The following is an 18,417-nucleotide window of genomic DNA, read 5'->3' as shown; positions in this document are numbered from 1 at the left end:
TGGACCAATGGATCATGGGTTTGAGTCCTCTTCTGGTTGTGCATAGTTGAGGCCTTGGAAAAGGCTCTTTACTCACAGTCTTTTTTACTCATCATTCATTGTGGCTTGTGCTCTTGAGCACGTTGCCGGTCAGCTGTCTCCTCGAATCACGATCCTCTGCGGTGCGCATGAAATCTGAGTTGCTTTTTAAGTCACATTTAGCCATTCTTAGGTTATTTAGATAAGTTATTCTTACTTGGGTGTAAAATGAGTGCCTGGCTGTTAACAGCATTGTTTCTGTCATAAAAAAAATTGTACTAATATCGTCTGCCAGCTGTCATATCTTGTCCTACATGTTAAGTGTTGCTATTGGTTAGGAACCCCTTATACAGCACTTTGAGCATGTTTAGTAGATATAAAACAAAAGTTCTTCAGAGCCATTAGGCCTATGGTGCCAGAGTTTATCCCGGTTTCTATAGCATGAATAGACAATAGCAATTGCTCGCTACCCTCTGGATAGGACATTAGTCTGTCGCAAAGTACTTACCACCAGGTCTAACTAACATACCCAGCTACCCAATCACTGCTGGGTGGATAGGGGGGGGGGGGGTCGGAAAAAAATCTCTATATTTGGGATTGATCTCGGTCTCATTGTGTGTGAACTGAGTGCTCTACCAACTGAGCTCTTGGGACCCCCTGTTAGTGGATATAGTGCTATATAATCGCTCAATTAAAAAAATTCACTTAACCATCTCAAGTATTGCAATAGTGGACAAGAATCTCAACTTCGGTTAATCACAATATTTTTGCTGATTCCAAGGTGTTGCGATTATCTGGAGTGGACTGTATTAAACAAAAATGATTATATTTGCTTAAAAAACCCCCCCACAAAATACCAAACACTGAACGTTTTGGGCTCAAAAACCTTCTTCAGCCAACAACGAAAAAATTATGAATGCATAAATAAACACATTACTAAGAAACTAGGTCGACGGTAGATAAATATTCAGCACATCCTTTCTGTATTGAGATCCAAGATCTCGGCTGTCGATTAAAAAAAAAAAATGTATTGCTATAGGTGCTTAAATGAGCCAAAAAAGAATGGAGAGAAAAATAAAGTGTGAATGTGATTCTTATGTCCCCTTATATGTCACATACACTCCCTTTATTTTTCTATCCAATGAATTTACTATATATCTTTTTACTTTCCTCTTCCCTGGACAGATATCATCTGATAACGATGAGCCCATCTTCTTCCACCATAGCTTGAAGCTAGGTGATATTAGTTCACGTTTTGATGACGACAAAGACTTGGACACGTCATTGAGTGGACCAGATCGCCCATTCTCTCCAATTGGGTCACAGAATGCAGAGACTTTTCACAATTCTTTCAATCCCTCATCATCTCTCAACAAGACACTATTCACCACAGATGACAATTTGCCAGATGCAGATTCCCAGACGCCTCCTTATGACAATGACCTGGCTGCACTGCTCTCAAAAGCCCAGTATCCGAGTCCAGAGGAAGTTGGCAAATGGCGGACTTTGGCAAAGAAAATGGAAGATGACGAAGAGGAGGACAGCAAGCTGGAGAGTCTGGACTTATTGCGGTCGGAGCAACTGGGACATTTCTCAAAGAAAGGTATGGTATACATCTGGGCAAGTTATTTGTATAGCACTCACTCCCGCCTAATGGCAGCTGTATGTTATTGTTTTGGTGTCCACAGTAACAAAAATCCTGCAAATCATTAAAGGTGCTATAAAAAAGTAGTCCTTTAGAGTCATGAGGCCCGTGGCGCCGGAGTTTATCCCAGTTTTTATAGTTTGAAACGGGCTAAAGCAATTGATTGCTATCCTTTGGATAGAATGATAGGCTATGGCAAAGTACTTTCCATCAGATCTAACAGATCCAGCTACCCAATCACTGCTGGGTGGACACGGGGTCAAAAAAATCTATACTGCACTCTGGGTCGATCTTGGACCCTTTGAAGTAAAGCGAGTGCTCTACCAACTGAGTTATCAGGAGCCCCATTAAAGTTTTATGCTTGAACAGAAGATACTTTAACACCAGTTTAAAATATTGTTTTTTTGGTCAAAATTCCATATAAATAGGAATCCAATTCAAGAGAGGGGTGGGGGGGGGGGGGGGGGTGAAGTGGCTATTCTCTCCTAAAAAGTCCACCTATTAGTCAAGATTCCTTTTCACAACAGATTGATTTAATCCTTCATCACCTTTTATATCTTTGAGTCATAATGCCTTGTCACAACAAATTGATTCAATCCTTCATCACCTTTTATAGCTTTGAGTCATAATGCCTTGTCACAACAAATTGATTCAATCCTTCATCACTTTTTATAGCTTTGAGTCATTATGCCTTGTCACAACAAATTGATTCAATCCTTCATCACCTTTAATAGCTTTGAATCATTATGCCTTGTCACAACAAATTGATTCAATCCTTCATCACCTTTTAAAGCTTTGAGTCATTATGCCTTGTCACAACAAATTGATTCAATCCTTCATCACCTTTAATAGCTTTGAGTCATTATGCCTTGTCACAACAAATTGATTCAATCCTTCATCACCTTTAATAGCTTTGAGTCATTATGCCTTGTCACAACAAATTGATTCAATCCTTCATCACCTTTAATAGCTTTGAGTCATGACGCCTTGTCACAACAAATTGATTCAATCCTTCATCACCTTTTATAGCTTTGAGTCATTATGCCTTGTCACAACAAATTGATTCAATCCTTCATCACCTTTTATAGCTTTGATTCATGCATGACGCCTTGTCACAACAAATAATTGATTTAATCCTTCATCACCTTTTATAGCTTTGAGTCATGACGCCTTGTGACAACAAATTGAATCAATCTTTCATCACCTTTTCTTTCAGGTGTAGACCAAGGGGTAGGCACCGACGATATTGAGCTTTCTATGTCCACGGATGTCTCAACATCCACGGCCGTCATGGAGGACGATGACTTGAAAGATGTCAGATTTCATAGTGACAACATTATTGACAGATTTAACGACAGGCTGAGAGAAGGCGTTCAGATCTTGGACAAGAAAGAAAGACAGCGTCTGCTGGTGGATAAGGCGAGATCCAAAGATGAAGAAATCGTTTCAAAGTTTACGCCAGAGGAACCGACGGTGCTTTCGATGAGGCTGTTTCAAGACATTGATCTAGGTAGGAAGAGCGGATAAGAATAATATGAATTGAATGATTGATATGACAAAGAGAGACTTTTGCTTCTTCTTCTTCTTCTTCTTCTTCTTCTTCTTCTTCTTCTTCTTCTTCTTCTTCTTCTTCTTCTTCTTCTTCTTCTTCTTCTTCTTCTTCTTCTTCTTCTTCTTCTTTTCTTCTTCTTCTTTCTCTTCTTCCTCTTTCTTTCTTCTGTAAAAAGAAGGAGGAGGAGGAGGAGGAGGAGGAGGAGGAGGAGGAGGAGGAGGAGGAGGAGGAGGAGGAGGAGGAGGAGGAGGAGGAGGAGGAAGAGGAGGAGGAAGAGAAGAAGAAGAAGAAGATGAAGCAAAGAGAGACTTTTGCTTTTTCTTCTTCTTCTTCTTTCTTCTTTCTTCTTCTTCTTCTTCTTCTTCTTCTCTTTTCTTCTTCTTCTTTCTCTCTTCTTCTTCTTTTCTTCTTCTTCTTTCTCTCTTCTTCTTTTCTTCTTCTTCTTCTTCTACTTCTTCTCCTTCTTCTTCTTCTCCTCCTCCTCCTCCTTCTTCTTTTTCTTCTTCTTCTTTGTTCCCTCTCATATTGCCTTCATGTTTGAAAGTCTAATGGTGAACATTTCGATATCATATGATATGCCGGTGCCTCTTTTTGTTTGATTATTCTTCTCAGTTGTAGTACTGTCACAATCTATACAGGTTATTCTAAACCTTTTGCAAACAGCCAAACAATTTCAATAAATTAAGAATTCGGAATGTTTAGAAATATTTTTAAAAAGTACCTTATATTGAAATTAAGAGGGTAAGTTGATTGTTTTAATTTTTAAAATGAATATTCATCTCATTGTAGATTCAGTCCTCAACCAAGCCAATGAAGAGAGCATTCCCCTGACTAGTCTTCGCATTGTTGGAACACCCTCAGCCAATCAGATTCCAGCAGCTCACAGTGGCGCGGGCGATGGTGCTTCCAAGTCAGGTTTGTATCAGTAGAAGAAGGAGAAAAACTGGAATTTTGTGACATTTATTATTATGGCTCATGATCAGAGATAATGTTTTAGTGTTGATTCTTTTTTAGAAATGTCTCAAGCTTTCAGTTAAAATGATACTAAGCTGCTAGAAGCCGCGTGGAATGTAAGAAAGTAGTGAACAAAAATGAATATAACAGCTTCAAAAAAGAATAAAATGCTAAACTCAAAACATTTTGGGCTCAAAACCTTTCTTCAGCCAACAGCAAAAACAATAAAACATGTCATGCTGTGTGGCTGTGAGCAAGTTAGCTTGCCCTAGCTCACTTTGCGACCCTGCTCTGTGGCGGATGCCTTGGCTATTTAGTTTCCTTTGAATAGACCCTAAAGACAAATTTCCCCTTGGGGATGAATAAAGGGAATGTTACTATTTTAAATATTTTTTTTTATTTCCCTCGAAATTTCATTGATAAAAATTTAAGCAATTGAATTTGATAGGCCATTCTTAATACTGTTTGTGATGTGCAGTTTAAAATAAAAAAAAAACGGACCAGTTTGTGTGGCTATGAAGGTCCTGGGTTTGAGCCTTGCTTGGCACATAGTTGTCCTTGTGAAAGGCTCTTTACTCACATTTTCTCACCGTATTCAGGTGTAAATTGAATACCTGGCTGTTAACTGCGTTGTCTCTGTCAGAAAAAATTGTAATATTGCCTGACAGGCATCACGTCTCATTCTACATGTTATATGTTGCTGTTGGTTATGGACCCTTTGTAAAGAGCTTTGAGCACGTTTAGTGGACATTGCGTTGTATATGTTTTTTTTCTTCTAAGAGTTGTCTGTAATTGATTACGTTAGTCTTTCATTTGCTTGAAATTAACATCATCGTAGGTTATAAAACCAACCTTTTTTTAAACTTAAAATTGGGTTCATCTGACAACCTAACATTATGCATTTCTAGTGTGATAAATGTCTTTAATTTATTATGGATAAAGTAAACATTAAAAAAAAAAAATGTATCCTTAAATAAAGACAAAGAAATAGTAACTGAACGGTTTAGCAGTTTTCAGCAGTGTGATGAATTATAAGAAAAACACGAGAAAATTCTCAGAAGAGAGTAGGTAGTCAAAGTGATGCCATGCCTATATGCCTTGTTGTGTAATATTTGTCTAATAATCAAGTCAAAAGTCAATAAGATAAGATAAAATAACACCGAAATGCCTCATGTTCGTTCGTCTTCACTTTTTTTTTTATCAAATTCAAAAGCCAAAAGTCAACAACATTGCAGTCCAAACAGTTCAGAATAAAGGCAAATTATAATTTCGTAAACAAAGGGAAGTAATACAATAAATTCTTTATTCATCTATATTTTCAACATGTTGATTGATGATTTTATGTTGCCATTTTGAATAAATATCAAACAATTTATTCATTCTTCCTATCCTTCCTACAATTTATAACAACTGCCTTAAAAGGAAGATTAAACAAAAAAGAAATGCCTTAGACTCATAAGGCCTGTGGAGCTGTAGTTAATCCTGTTTTTTGTTGGGTTTTTTTTTTAGCCTTAAACAGTAGCAATTGCTTGCTACCCTTTGGATAGAGACACTAGTCTATTGCAAGGTACTTTCTGTCAGATCTAACAGACCCAGCTACTCAATCTTTGCTAGGTTGACAAGGAGGCCAGTAGAAAACAATTCCAACTGTACTCAGGATTGTTGTTGGCTCGTTTCGTTTGAACAGAGAAATCTACCAAGTGAGCTGTCAGGACCCCCCTTTATTGGTTTGCACCATATTATAATTTTTTTTTCATCCTCTAGAAAGATAAAGTAAAATAATACATGTTTGTATGTATGTGTCTGACTTTCAGATGGACAAGAGGAGTTAACTCTAATCCAGAAGCTTGCCCAGTTGTCGATGGCCCAGAGCGGGTCAGCCCTGGCCCAAGGGTTAAAGGATGTCACGACCAGTTTTGACCCACACACGGGAGCCATTGTGAAAAAGAAGAAAGCAGAGGAAAAGTAAGGGCTGTAATAAATATGTATGTGGTCTCATTTAAAGATACATATTCTATTAATAACAAAATGAATGTAACAGTAATAACAGCTTCAAATAAAAAAAAGAATGAAATACCAAAGACCGGACCGTTTCGGTTTTGTGCCCGAAATGTCATTAAATTTGGTGTTTTTGTTCTTTTTGAGCTGTTATGTTCATTTTTAGCACAATCACAGTCCCTTTTGCATGTAAAGCGAATGCTCTACCAACTGAGCTATCAGGACCCTCTGTCCTAGTTAGAAAACAAAGGGGTTAATAGAGGGAAATGTTTAAAATGGGAATGGAAGATACACTTCAAAGCTATGCTGTATCCCCTCCACCCCTCCCGCCCTTTACACATTCGTATGTTAACAAATTCCACACCTGCCATTTATACATTTATGATTGGCATTCATCAAAGTGATAAATTTGAGAGCAGGCACTGGTGTAGAATAAAGATCTGAAGAAGTTTTTTTTACGAAACTGCACCAAACAAAGCAAGAAAGAAAAATACAAGAAAATAAAAGCTTCCTGAAAAAGATAGACTGATCTTTATTTTAGTTTTCTGCTTATGGCTTCAGGCGGCTTACCGTTTTCTACTAACGGCTTCAGGCAGCCCCTCCCGTTTTCTATTTTTTTAGTGACAGATTCTGCCAAATTTGGATTATTTCTATTTTTCAAAATTCTAATTTATTTCCCCCCTCTAATTTCTGATTTTTTTTTGTTTCTTTATTACTTATTTGTATATTATATTTATTTTCAATTTATATTCACATAGTCTAAATACTTATTCAGATTATCACAAGACAACAACAACTAGTGAACAGAAAATATGTCAGACAGCCAGCAAAGCTATTGGTAAGAAAGTCTTATATCTTTTAATTACTTATTTACTTATACTATAGGCCCTCCACTGTGACTGCGGCTGGAACAAAGGCCATTGGACAAATCCTCTCCATCTTCTTCACTCCTGTGCTATCTCCTCTGTTTCTTTCAATGTCTGTTGTCTTACGCCAAAGGGTTGCATTTCAGGAAAAACATTTTTTTTACAGGAGCGCCAAAATAAAAAAATGATGCTCCTAAATCTTTAAATCTATCAGGTCGTATATCTTATTTTTGTAATAAAATTAATTTATTTGACTTACCTTACCTTACCGGAGTTCCGTCTTCCTACAGAGGTTGAATGTCATGGAACGCCATTCTTCAAGCTCAAGGGCCATTACCGAGCAGTCGATTATCTTTTTGCCAGTTGTTGCCTCCACATTTCCTACCCAGGAATATCTTTTTTTTTTTTGGTTTATTTGACTTAGAGTCGATAATTGGGAAACCCAATTGGATCGGTCTGTGGATAGAGGTATTGAAAATATTTTTCAAGATTTGACTGGGGACCCTGCATTAGATATTTTTTACGTCTCATTCTGATATTTTTCCTCAGATACTGATTTTTTTTTTTACAATGCCATACTGATTTCCTTTTTCGTGATGTGGCAGGTCTGCAGTCATTTTGGCAAGGTAGCTCATTTTTTTTTGTTCACAAACCTGCTTTTTCCTTCCAGGCACCTCAAACACGTGCAGTGCGGGCACCAGCACACAATCTAACACGACAGGAGGCAGTGCTGGTAAAGTACTGTACGGCAGACCCAGACTTGGTAAGACTTTTGTTCTGAAAATTGATTTTATTTTATTTTATTTTTCATTTGTAATTTGATAATTTGAGATTTGATTATATTCTTTGTGTACTTTGAATATTAAATAATGTTATTCTGCATTGAAAAAAATTCTGATTCTAGGGTCATTGTAAGCTTGGATTATTTTATATAATAGTATAGTGGAATCCTGATAGAGCCACAGGGATGCCCTTTTTAAGGCTACAAGTTTGCCAATTTTCCGCATTTTTGCGGAATTCAGTATTTTATAAACCCTCAGTATATTTTCCGATCACCTGCTAAGCGGAAAAAAGGAGTACATAATGTCTTTTTGCTTAAAAGTTCAGTAAATTTTTGCCTCTTGAATTGGCAACCCTGTGTCTAATGGTGGAAAACCAAACCGGCTTTTTAAAATCTTCCAGTCATTTGTTTTGTTTGTTTATTTGTTTTTTGTCCTGAAATGTGTATTTTATGTTTTTTTTATTTTTTATTTTAAAATTAAATTATTAGTTGTTTAAATGCAACAATGAAGGAGGAGCTGGATGTATAATTATCCTTTTTTAAAATGATTTATGAGTAATACTATTAAATGAAGGGAAGCTTTTCACGAAATATATTTTTTCATACTGTCTTTATGCCAAAAAATTTCAGGCTTTTAAAATATTTTTGGTAAAGGACATCCCCGAAGCCAACACCACCGGTGTTTGACTTTAAGCAAGGTCGACGTTATCCATTATCAATGGAACACACTTAGATAAAGAACAGACAATTTCAGCGTTTTTTGTTTTTTTAAAGAACACAGTATGTGCTATTTGGTTAACATTGCATATACTGTGTTTTTAAAAACAACGGCAGATTTGGGATGAACAAGAGTGTTGACTTTAAGAAGAAATTGACTTTAACCCTCTCCTTACCACCTACAGCAAAATCATCACATTTGTTACGACAAAATGATATAAATTTTTTCTTTTTCAGATTTATTTTGTACATCACAATGATCTTTGTTTAATTAATTAATAAGAACATAAAGTTGTTTTGTAGAGAGATTGTTTGAGTTTAACAAATCAATTTTTCTGCTTGGTAAGCCTTTTATTTTTGGGAAAATACTGAAAATGGTCAGTAAGGAGAGAGTTAAGAGTGTTGACTTTATGTGGATTCCTCTAAATATAATATTTAGTGATAACAAAACTCTAATTTTTTAACTCAGTCATGGATACCTATAGTTTCAGACAAAAAAGACGTAGAGCCGGCTACAGTTTACATTGACTTGAGAGGATTTGAGAAACAGAAAGAAGAGGAGAAGATGGGACTGCAGAGCGTACAGAGAGTCCTTGGCTTGTCTGCTGGACAACAGTAAGTTGAGAGTACCATGCTCTATGCTCGGATGGTGTAACTTTGTGTAAAAATGAATATAAAAGCTTCAAAGAAGAACGGAATATTTATCACAGAATGTTTTGGGCTCAAATCTCTTCTTCAGCCAACAACAAAAACAGTTAAAATGGTAATATTTCACATTAAATCTAGACCCAATGTCATTGATATCAGAGTTTAGGCCACCCAGAGCTCTCCACTCCTCACAACACACCAATACCACTTTAGAAAGAAAAATGTTTAAACAAAATTATTGGAACCTGAATTTTACTTTGCGGCTCCATCAATCAATCTGGAATTCTCTCTTAGTCTTTTCTAGAAATGCTCATACTTTTGTTTTGAATATATAATGATTTGTTATCATTTGAATGTGTCCTCTTATTAGGATCCTTTGCTTTTATGTCAAGATGAGGATTTTAGGTGATATCAAACTTAATACATTGATGGTATGCTCTTAGATTTTACACATCAGTTCCCTATTTGAATCATTCCCCTATGTCTTACTTTTTTTCTTGTGCTTTCAATTGTAAATCTAGAATTTTTTGACCATCCCATTTTTTCCCCTTTTTCCTTACGCTGAAATAGCCTAAATGTGTTGCAAGTGCTGTAAAATCCATTTCTTGACTAGAAGTTTAATTTCCAGCTTCAACATCACCTCTACGTAAAATCTTTTTGAGATGGTGGGTTATTTTTGTACTTTGCACTGGCAAATGCCCCCAATATTTTTCACAATGCAAGGGAATAAATACTTGAGTCACATAAGTAATATGACGGTATAATACATTTTCAGGGAAGAGGAGAGTTCCAGCGACGATGACGATGAGGAAATGGTGGAGAGATGCGACTGGCGCAAGACCAGGCAGAAGATCAAGCAGGATCTGTCAACCATGGGTGCCTCCGCTACACTTCAAGGGTTGGGGTCCGTTGGTGGGGGAAAGGCGACAAAGGCAGGATACAAGAAACCCCCGAGAGTTATCAACCTGCAGGTAGGAATACTGTCGTAGTCACAACAAAATACACATTTTATATTTTGATTAGAAAAAGGTTATTTCAAATATCGACCGACTTAAATTACCCTTAATTATGCCTTCCATTTGGCATTGCTAAATGCTTTCGCATTCCATAAAAGAATGTAGAGAATACATCAAACAAGCGTCTGCTGTCAACAGGAATCACCCATGTTGTTGTAGTGAGATGCCATCACCGGGGTATTCCATGAAGGAATATAGAGAATCCATCAAACAAATGTCTGATGTCAACAGGAATCACCCATGATGTTAGAGTGAGATGCTATTGCCTAGGTATTCCAAGAAGGAATAGTGAGAATCCATCAAATATATGTCTGATGTCAACAGGAATCACCCATGATGTTAGAGTGAGATGCTTTGCCTAGGTAGTCCAAGAAGGAATATAGAGAATACATCAAACATATGTCTGATGTCAACAGGAATCACCCTTGATGTCCAAAGCGAACAAATTGGGAGTTAATAATCTTTAGAATGACCCATAACTTGCCAAAATGACTCAAATCGGAGAATGAAAAGAACACTGAGGTTTAAGACCTCTAGCCATAAATATTTGATATATCTGGCAATTTTTTTTTAATAAATATGATCCATTGCTTAAATCTGGTATGGTTCACCTGAAGATGATAAATTAAAAAAAAATTTTTTTTTTTTAAAGTGATGAGGACATATGCAAGTAGATATTATTATCATAATATAGCACTAATTGTTACCAAAAATTGCTAAAACTAATTTGAACATGTAACATTCCAGGAGCATTCGATAAGTCGCAAGTGGCCATCCAGCCAATCAAATAACAGGTCACAAAGCAGGTCGGGGGTGGAAGGTGAGGACCCAGAAGCTGAAGAGGAAGCAGGGTCAAGGTCGCCTGAAGCAGACGTGAAAGAGGAGGACAATAAGGAACTCGTGGCCAGACAGGAAGCAGAAAAGGAACAGCAAAGACAACGGGAGGAGGCAAGGTGAGAGAAGAAAATGAAAATACAAGAGGAACTAAGTGAGGACTGTCATAGAATTAAATGAAGTAGAGAAGAAAAGAAAGCACACTAAAAAGCTTTAAATAGTAATAATAATAATAATAATAATAATAATAATAATAATAATAATAATAATAATAATGATAATAATAATAATAATAATATAATAATAATAATATAATAATAATAATAATAATAATAATAATAATAATAATAATAATAATAATAATAATAATAATAATAATAATATAATATAATAATAATAATAATAATAATAATAATAATAATAATAATAATAATAATAATAATAATAATAATAATAATAATAATAATAATGATAATAATAATAATCATGATGATGATGATGGTTATAATGATGATGCTGATGATGATCATAATTATAATAATAATAACCAAAATGATACTAATTTTAATAATATTAATATAACTACCACTACTACTACTACTACTACTACTACTACTACTACTACTACTACTACTACTACTACTACTACTACTACTACTACTACTACTACTACTACTACTACTACTACTACTACTACTTCTACTACTACTATTACTACTGCTACTAATATTACTACTATTACTACTCTTTACTCACATTCTCTCACCACACTCAGGTGTAAAATGAGTACCTGGCCGTTAACAGCTTTGTATGTCTCTATTGGAAAATATTGTAATATCGCCTAACAGGCGTCGTGTCTCGTTCATGTTACATATTGCTGTTGGTCAGGGACTCTTTGTAAAATGTTTTGAGTACGTTTAGTGAATTTTGCGCTCAAGTTTTTTTTGTTTTTTTTAAAAATCTCATTTTATTTATTAAAGCTTAACATGTCGCCGCCTTTTTAAAAAATGATTTGTATTTTAACACAGGAAATTGAGGGAAGCAAGAGAAAAAGAGAGAGAAGCTCGCGTTCGAATGAGTAAACACATTGAGGCTGCCAAGTCTACAGCCTCCACCCAGGGTAAACAAGATGCCGCTGAAAACACACCACCCGTCTTTGACTTTGTAAGTGTCCAGTTGTTTACGTTTCATGGTATATATGACAGAAGTACGTAGTCGTGGGTGGGGTTCCCAACCTCCCATAGTGGGCAGGGAGATACTTGCTGTGTCTTCTATACCCCTCTATCTTGTTTTCCAATTAATTGCTTTCTGTCTTTGGATTGGAATGAGATTTCTTACGTTTTGTCCTGACCCTGGCTGGAGAACTTGACTGGGAGGGAGACAGTCGAAGGTATAGTTATAGTTTTTGGAGATGATATTTTTTTTTCATTGTAAATCATCTCTCTGTTATGTACTGTTATTTTTAACATTTTTAACATATACTTTGTAAACATTTGAGTGCATTTCTCTAAGTGGGATCTTGTGCTGGTGTCTGGGTGAAACATATAGGTAATCTCAAATTAAGTATACTGATAATATGCTCTTGGAATCTACATCTTTTCCCTATTTGAACCATTCCCCATTGTCTTACTTTTTCCTCAAGTCCTTTTAATTGTACATCTAGAATGTTTTAACTATCCAATTTTCTTTCTATTTACTGGCATTGATATGGCCTAAATGTGTTGCAAGCACTCTAATACCCTTAAATACAAACATACAAACAAACAAATATACTAACATATGCCCTGTGCCTGATTATTTGTTATGCAATAATTTTCTTTATCATCATTCCCCTTTTTTTCTTATTATTATCACACTCTAATACACACACACACACACGCACGCACACACACACAGACACACACACACACAGACACACACACACATAAACACACACACATGCACACAGACATTTCACACTCTTTAATTCCTTTTTCAGGAAGCGAGCTATGAGCCATCACCCAGTACCCTCCCCACCATTCTATCCCCGGACAGAGAGACGGTTTTGTTCACCATACAGCTCTCCAGCAACGGGGAAATTGTACAACACAGGAGTAAAGGCCATCGCAGTGTTGACACAGGTTAAAACAAACGCTATATCAGTGTGTGTGTGTGTGTGTGTGTGTGTGTGTTTGTGTGTATGTGTGTGTTTGTGTAAATTCCCTTGTGCGGAGGACACTAAGCAAAAGTATACAAAAACGAACTTTTTTTTTTTTTTAATATAGATTATTGATTTCAGGTAAAATGGGTTGTCACGTTTAGTAATTAATGTGTCTTCCGTGATTCTTTAAAAATCATGCATCCGTTTTGGCTTGTAGATTTTTCATTGGTTCATTGCTTGCTTAGCTTTCTCTTCTTTCCCCTCAATATCAGTTGTCCTTTCCATGAGGCTTTGTGTTCTTGTTCTGGAATGAGATCTTTTGGGTTTGCCTGGGTTCTCCTTGGAGTTGTTTGCTGAGAGGTAAAAAAAAATCCCCCAACAAAACAGGAGGATTAAATTTTTTGTGAGAGATGATTTTTTTCCCCCAAGTTAATCACATCTTGGGATTCCCAATATCTCTGTTGGTAGAGCACTCACTTTACATGCAAAGGGATTGAGATCAATCCCGGGTGAAGTGACTTTCTGACTTCCCCTGTCCAACCATCAGTGATTTGGTATAGTTGGGTCTGTTAGATTTGGCAGAAAGGACTTTGAGATAGACTAGCATCCTATCCAAAGGGTAGCAAGCATTAGCTATAGAAACTGGGATAAATGCTGGCTCCATGGGCCTAATGGCTCTGAATGACTACTCCTCAATCACATCTTCATTTTATATTTTGTCCTTGACATACTTCGTATTTCACAATTTAAGTGTGTCTCTATTGTGTGACAGCGTCTGCAAGTGTCTCTAAGATGGTTTAAGACGTCTGTCACAAAGTGACAATGCCAAAGAGTGAGTCGGTGGTCTGCAGAACCTCCGTCCCAGTCAATGGCCTTAAAGGGTTGCTAACGTCCAACAAATTGACCAGCCCAACATACTAACAAACAAAGAATGATGAGTAAATTTTCATATCTCAAATTTATTGATGCAAATTACTCTCTCACACACTCTCTCTCATTCGCACATGTAATGACGATCACTCAATTCACTAGACAGTAACAATGAACGTGGCACAATGAATAAGTATACACACAAGTCACAAACAGATTTCACAAGAAAGTGGGGCCCCTTACCTTTACAGAACACATAGAACAAAAATATGATCTGTCCGTCACAGGTACGTCAGGGCTTCTTCCTCTAGTCAAGATGATGCAGTCTGTCGTCCTTTCTTTCTAATGTCACAATTTGTACTGTCCCAACTCAAAAAGTGTTCTTGGAATCTAAGGCGTCGGCCTTATAACAATAAAACAAAAATGTCCACGGCTTTGGCCGGATATGAACAATACACATATATGGGTATAATATCGATTGCATCGGCCAAGGATAAGGCTATTAAATTGTTCTGGCTTTGGCCACAAATCAAAAGAAGAAAGGTCTTACATCCAAAATTCAACAGGGTTAGAGTTAATTCATATAATAGTTTCTTTGGCTTTGGCCCCAAATCCACAGGCCCACTAGAATGGGAAAGAAAACAATATATAATTAACCATAGGAAAACAAAGGCAATAATACTTAAACTAGATCACCTTTACACATATCACAACACTATAAACTTCTCAACACACGTGGTCACTGCCCTACGTGCTTGGCACAAACTACTAAATTAGAAAATCACTAGTATTAATAAACTCATAATATAAGCAGAAAGATTGAATCAAATGAATAATTCCACCAACCACAAGGCCTGCAACAATTAAAATCACAATTAATTGATTTTAATAAACTGAAGTAAAACCTCTTGCAAAACAGCATCGGCTGAACTTTGCATAGAGAATAAAATACGTCCGATTCGTCGGACGGCCAACTGGTGAATGGGAAGGATGAAAGTTTTACAAAAACCAAGAAACAGAATTTTAAAAGAAAAGAAATACTTAAAGAAATGGTCCCTCTTTGTGTGCCCGGAAATGACTCACGGGAAAATCCATGACCTGTGACATAGTATTTCCGACCTCAAACTAAAGCAACTAAAACGGTTCTACGCAACACCAGGTCCCTATGTCCCTTTATCTATTACAGAGAAGTCAACCACAAGAGGGCGAATGCGATATGAGCATCACATCGGGACATTACGAACTAAGAATAACATTGGGATGAGCGTACACAATAAACTTAAGAAAACAGTCATAATAACATTTCGTGACAACGTCACAAGAATTCAAAGCTTTTCTACTGGTACCCATGATTATAGTCTTTGCGTGATTTTTGCAATTGTTTATAATTTTATTTTGACAGTCAAAGTCGATGAGCATTTGACTGGTACTGGTATTCATTCATTCATGTTAAAGAAAGACATTGTTTTGTTTTCAGAATCCAACTTTTAGATATTCAAATTATCTTATGTTTTTAAATTTTTTTTTAAGAATTCAAATTTCTCATTCCTTTCCCCCCCCCTTATTCATCCAAGGTGAAGGACTCTCAGCAACATACACCGCTCTGCTCTCCTGGCTTTTATCTCTCGTCCCTCATGATTTCACATTCTTGGAAAGATCCAACTCAGCGACCTCCTCAACATCGTCATCTTCTACATCCTCCTCTTCTGGTCCATCATCATCATCTTCTTCATCTTCATCTTTGCCAAATTCAACCTCGTCATCAACCTCAAGTTACCCAAACACAAATGCGTCAATGTCCGGGTTTCACGTCATCGGATTACAACAGATGTGGTATGAAGACCAGCTGCGTCTGTGCGTGGCCGTCACGCCATCGCAACAATTTCTGGAGGAAGGGCCAAGACATTCTCGCTCTAAAAGATCTAAGGTACGTTTGTGGTTCTTGTGACATAGATAAGTGTATGTTAATCTATCTTGGTCATAGGCTTGTTTACATGCAATGCCTCACTTGTCCAGTAATGATAAATATTTTTCATGTATGTTATTTTCCATATCAATACTTACATTTCAAAAATTTATTTAAAATAAATATTTAAAAAACGAGAAAAAACAGAAACAAATTGTTTTTTTTTAAATAGAAAAAATAGATAAAATAAAATAAACGAACCAAAACCAAAACATAGTAGCTTATTAAAAAAACAGCAATTCTTATTCGCATTCTAATGACCCTAGAGTGCCTAAGTTCGATCCAAAAGAGGCATAGACATAATAAATCTGCTTTTCCTAATAAATAGGTTTTATTGAGTGTTTTGTAAATGTTCTATATATTATATTCTTACAGCAAAGGTATGAAGAGAAGAACAGTTCTCCTTTCTATCAACACATCACCAAATTCCTGACCGTCAACACACTATACACAGTTTGTCCTTGGCTGGACACGCTCGTGTCAGTCCCCGTACAGGCACAGCGTAGTGAGGATAAAGGGGCTGCTGCCTATTGTTATGAGCCTCCCCTACCAAAGATATCCACGAAACCGTTGAATACATTCATACAGGTTTGTACCATTTGTCAGATAAGATGAAAATATTTTGAATCACATTAAGCCTTGGATTCCATAATCCCGATATTTTGGGAGAGTTTCTAAATTAAAAAAAAAATAAATAAAAAAAATAAAATTCTCTTTATTCATCCCCATGGGGAAATTTGTCTTTAGGGTCTATTCCAAGGGAAGACTGGAATAACCCAATCATCATCCCCAGTGCAACGCCGCACATTGGGCTAGGGTGAGGTGACTTGCTCAAGGCCACACAGTGCTGCGGCGGGTGATCGAACTCGATACCTTTCGGGTACGAAGCAAAGAACGTAGTGCTGAGCCACGCTGCCCCCTTCAGTGGGTTACAATTATTGATTATTGTTTTATTTCATGGATTCATGGATAACTAGCTTTAAAAGGCTGGTCTAACATGGAGTAAGATAAAGATCTGAACAAGTTTGTATGAAAGGTGCCAGACAAAGCAAGAAAGAAAGATACAAGAAAAAAAAAAACATCCCAAAAAATAAGCCATCCTTGACTGGGGATTGAACCTTAGACCTTCTGAATAATGAATCAGAAGGTCTGAGGTTCCATCCTCAGTCGAATAAAATTGTAATATCACCTAACAGATGTCATGTCTAGTCCTTGATATTACATGTTGCTGTTGGCTAGGGACCACTTGTAAAACGTTTTAAGGACGTTTAACGGATATTACACTATATAAAAGCTCAAGTAATTTTATCTTTTCATTCATCAAAATCTAACTTTTAAAATTTTCAGGTCAACCAATCATCCCAAGCGGCTAGAGATCTCTTCAATGTGCCAGTTGGGTTTTTCTGGCAGACGGTGGACAACGATGAATCGTGTCACCCAGTGGAATGCCACGACAAGGACGTCTGCTTTGAAACACAGAACACCATGTCCCTGGTCTACAAGAAAATATTCCACAATCCGCTGTCTCTGATGGCCATTTTGAATAGAGTCTCTCAGGTAAAACTGAATATACTAAACTTCTAGTAACTGAGGACTGTATCTTATCTTATCTTATCTTATTAAAGGCTGAATATAGGAATTATTATCCTTTAAATGCCTTATACAGTAGTTTATAATTACAGTAAATCTATTCTTTAACCCTCTCCTTACCAACCATAGGAAATTGTCACGTTCATTATGATGCAACCGACAATTTTCTCATTCTGATTTCTATTGTACGTCACAAAATATAAAGAAATGCTTTGATTACAGCTATAAATACTAAACACTGTGTTGTAGACATCATTTTGCTGAACAACATTCTGTATAGAATGCACTTGTTACTTTTTAGTTTGAGTAAGAAAAGTCTATTTTTGTGTTTGGTGGGTGTGAATTTTCGGGAGAAATTCTTAAAATGGCTGGTAAGGAGAGAGTTAAAAAAAAAGAAGTATAGGCAAATCTAAAAATTATAAAACTGTTTTGTTTTTTACAGATTGATATACGAGTAACTTATAAATATTTTCTAAATGAAGAGTAATTCCATCACCTGTTGACTCAAATGATTGCTTATAAAATCTGCTAGGGCATAATGATCGGTCATTTGATGTTTTGAATCACCATCTGGCTGCCCTGTTGCCAGATTCATTTACGCGCACCTACAGACTTTATTGCCGGACCGATTTTCAGTTATTGATGGCTCAAAAGATTTGTCTTGATCTATGTTAATTTCCACAATAGATCGGTATAATAATTAGAGTAGATGAAGTAGATGCCTGCTTATTCTCCTGTGGGTTTTCCACTAGTAACATTACATGAAACTATACATATCAAGGTCAATCTATGACTGTGTTACTGTTACAATACATTGACACA

General features: G+C 36.4%; 1 protein-coding gene across 1 annotated transcript in view; it reads left to right on the top strand.

The window, feature by feature from the left end:
* LOC144959386 (dynein axonemal assembly factor 8-like) overlaps positions 1-18,417 on the top strand; it is an 83,061-nt gene that overhangs the window by 1,384 nt on the left and 63,260 nt on the right. Inside the window, exons 3-16 of the mRNA XM_078891959.1 lie at positions 1,204-1,621; positions 2,880-3,173; positions 4,005-4,130; positions 5,984-6,134; positions 6,926-7,005; positions 7,704-7,796; positions 9,017-9,146; positions 9,955-10,150; positions 10,943-11,148; positions 12,058-12,193; positions 13,008-13,149; positions 15,614-15,966; positions 16,381-16,593; positions 17,353-17,562. Of these exons, the coding sequence (XP_078748085.1) occupies positions 1,204-1,621; positions 2,880-3,173; positions 4,005-4,130; positions 5,984-6,134; positions 6,926-7,005; positions 7,704-7,796; positions 9,017-9,146; positions 9,955-10,150; positions 10,943-11,148; positions 12,058-12,193; positions 13,008-13,149; positions 15,614-15,966; positions 16,381-16,593; positions 17,353-17,562 (2,748 nt within the window). The remainder of the gene's footprint in view (positions 1-1,203; positions 1,622-2,879; positions 3,174-4,004; positions 4,131-5,983; positions 6,135-6,925; positions 7,006-7,703; positions 7,797-9,016; positions 9,147-9,954; positions 10,151-10,942; positions 11,149-12,057; positions 12,194-13,007; positions 13,150-15,613; positions 15,967-16,380; positions 16,594-17,352; positions 17,563-18,417) is intronic.

Source organism: Berghia stephanieae, chromosome 14 (genome assembly GCF_034508935.2).
Source record: "Berghia stephanieae isolate SIO BIC M18660-M18661 chromosome 14, UCSD_Bste_1.3, whole genome shotgun sequence".
NCBI classification, from domain to species: domain Eukaryota; kingdom Metazoa; phylum Mollusca; class Gastropoda; order Nudibranchia; family Aeolidiidae; genus Berghia; species Berghia stephanieae.
Note: the sequence above shows the minus strand (reverse complement) of the source record. Positions and strands in the feature narration are given on the sequence as shown.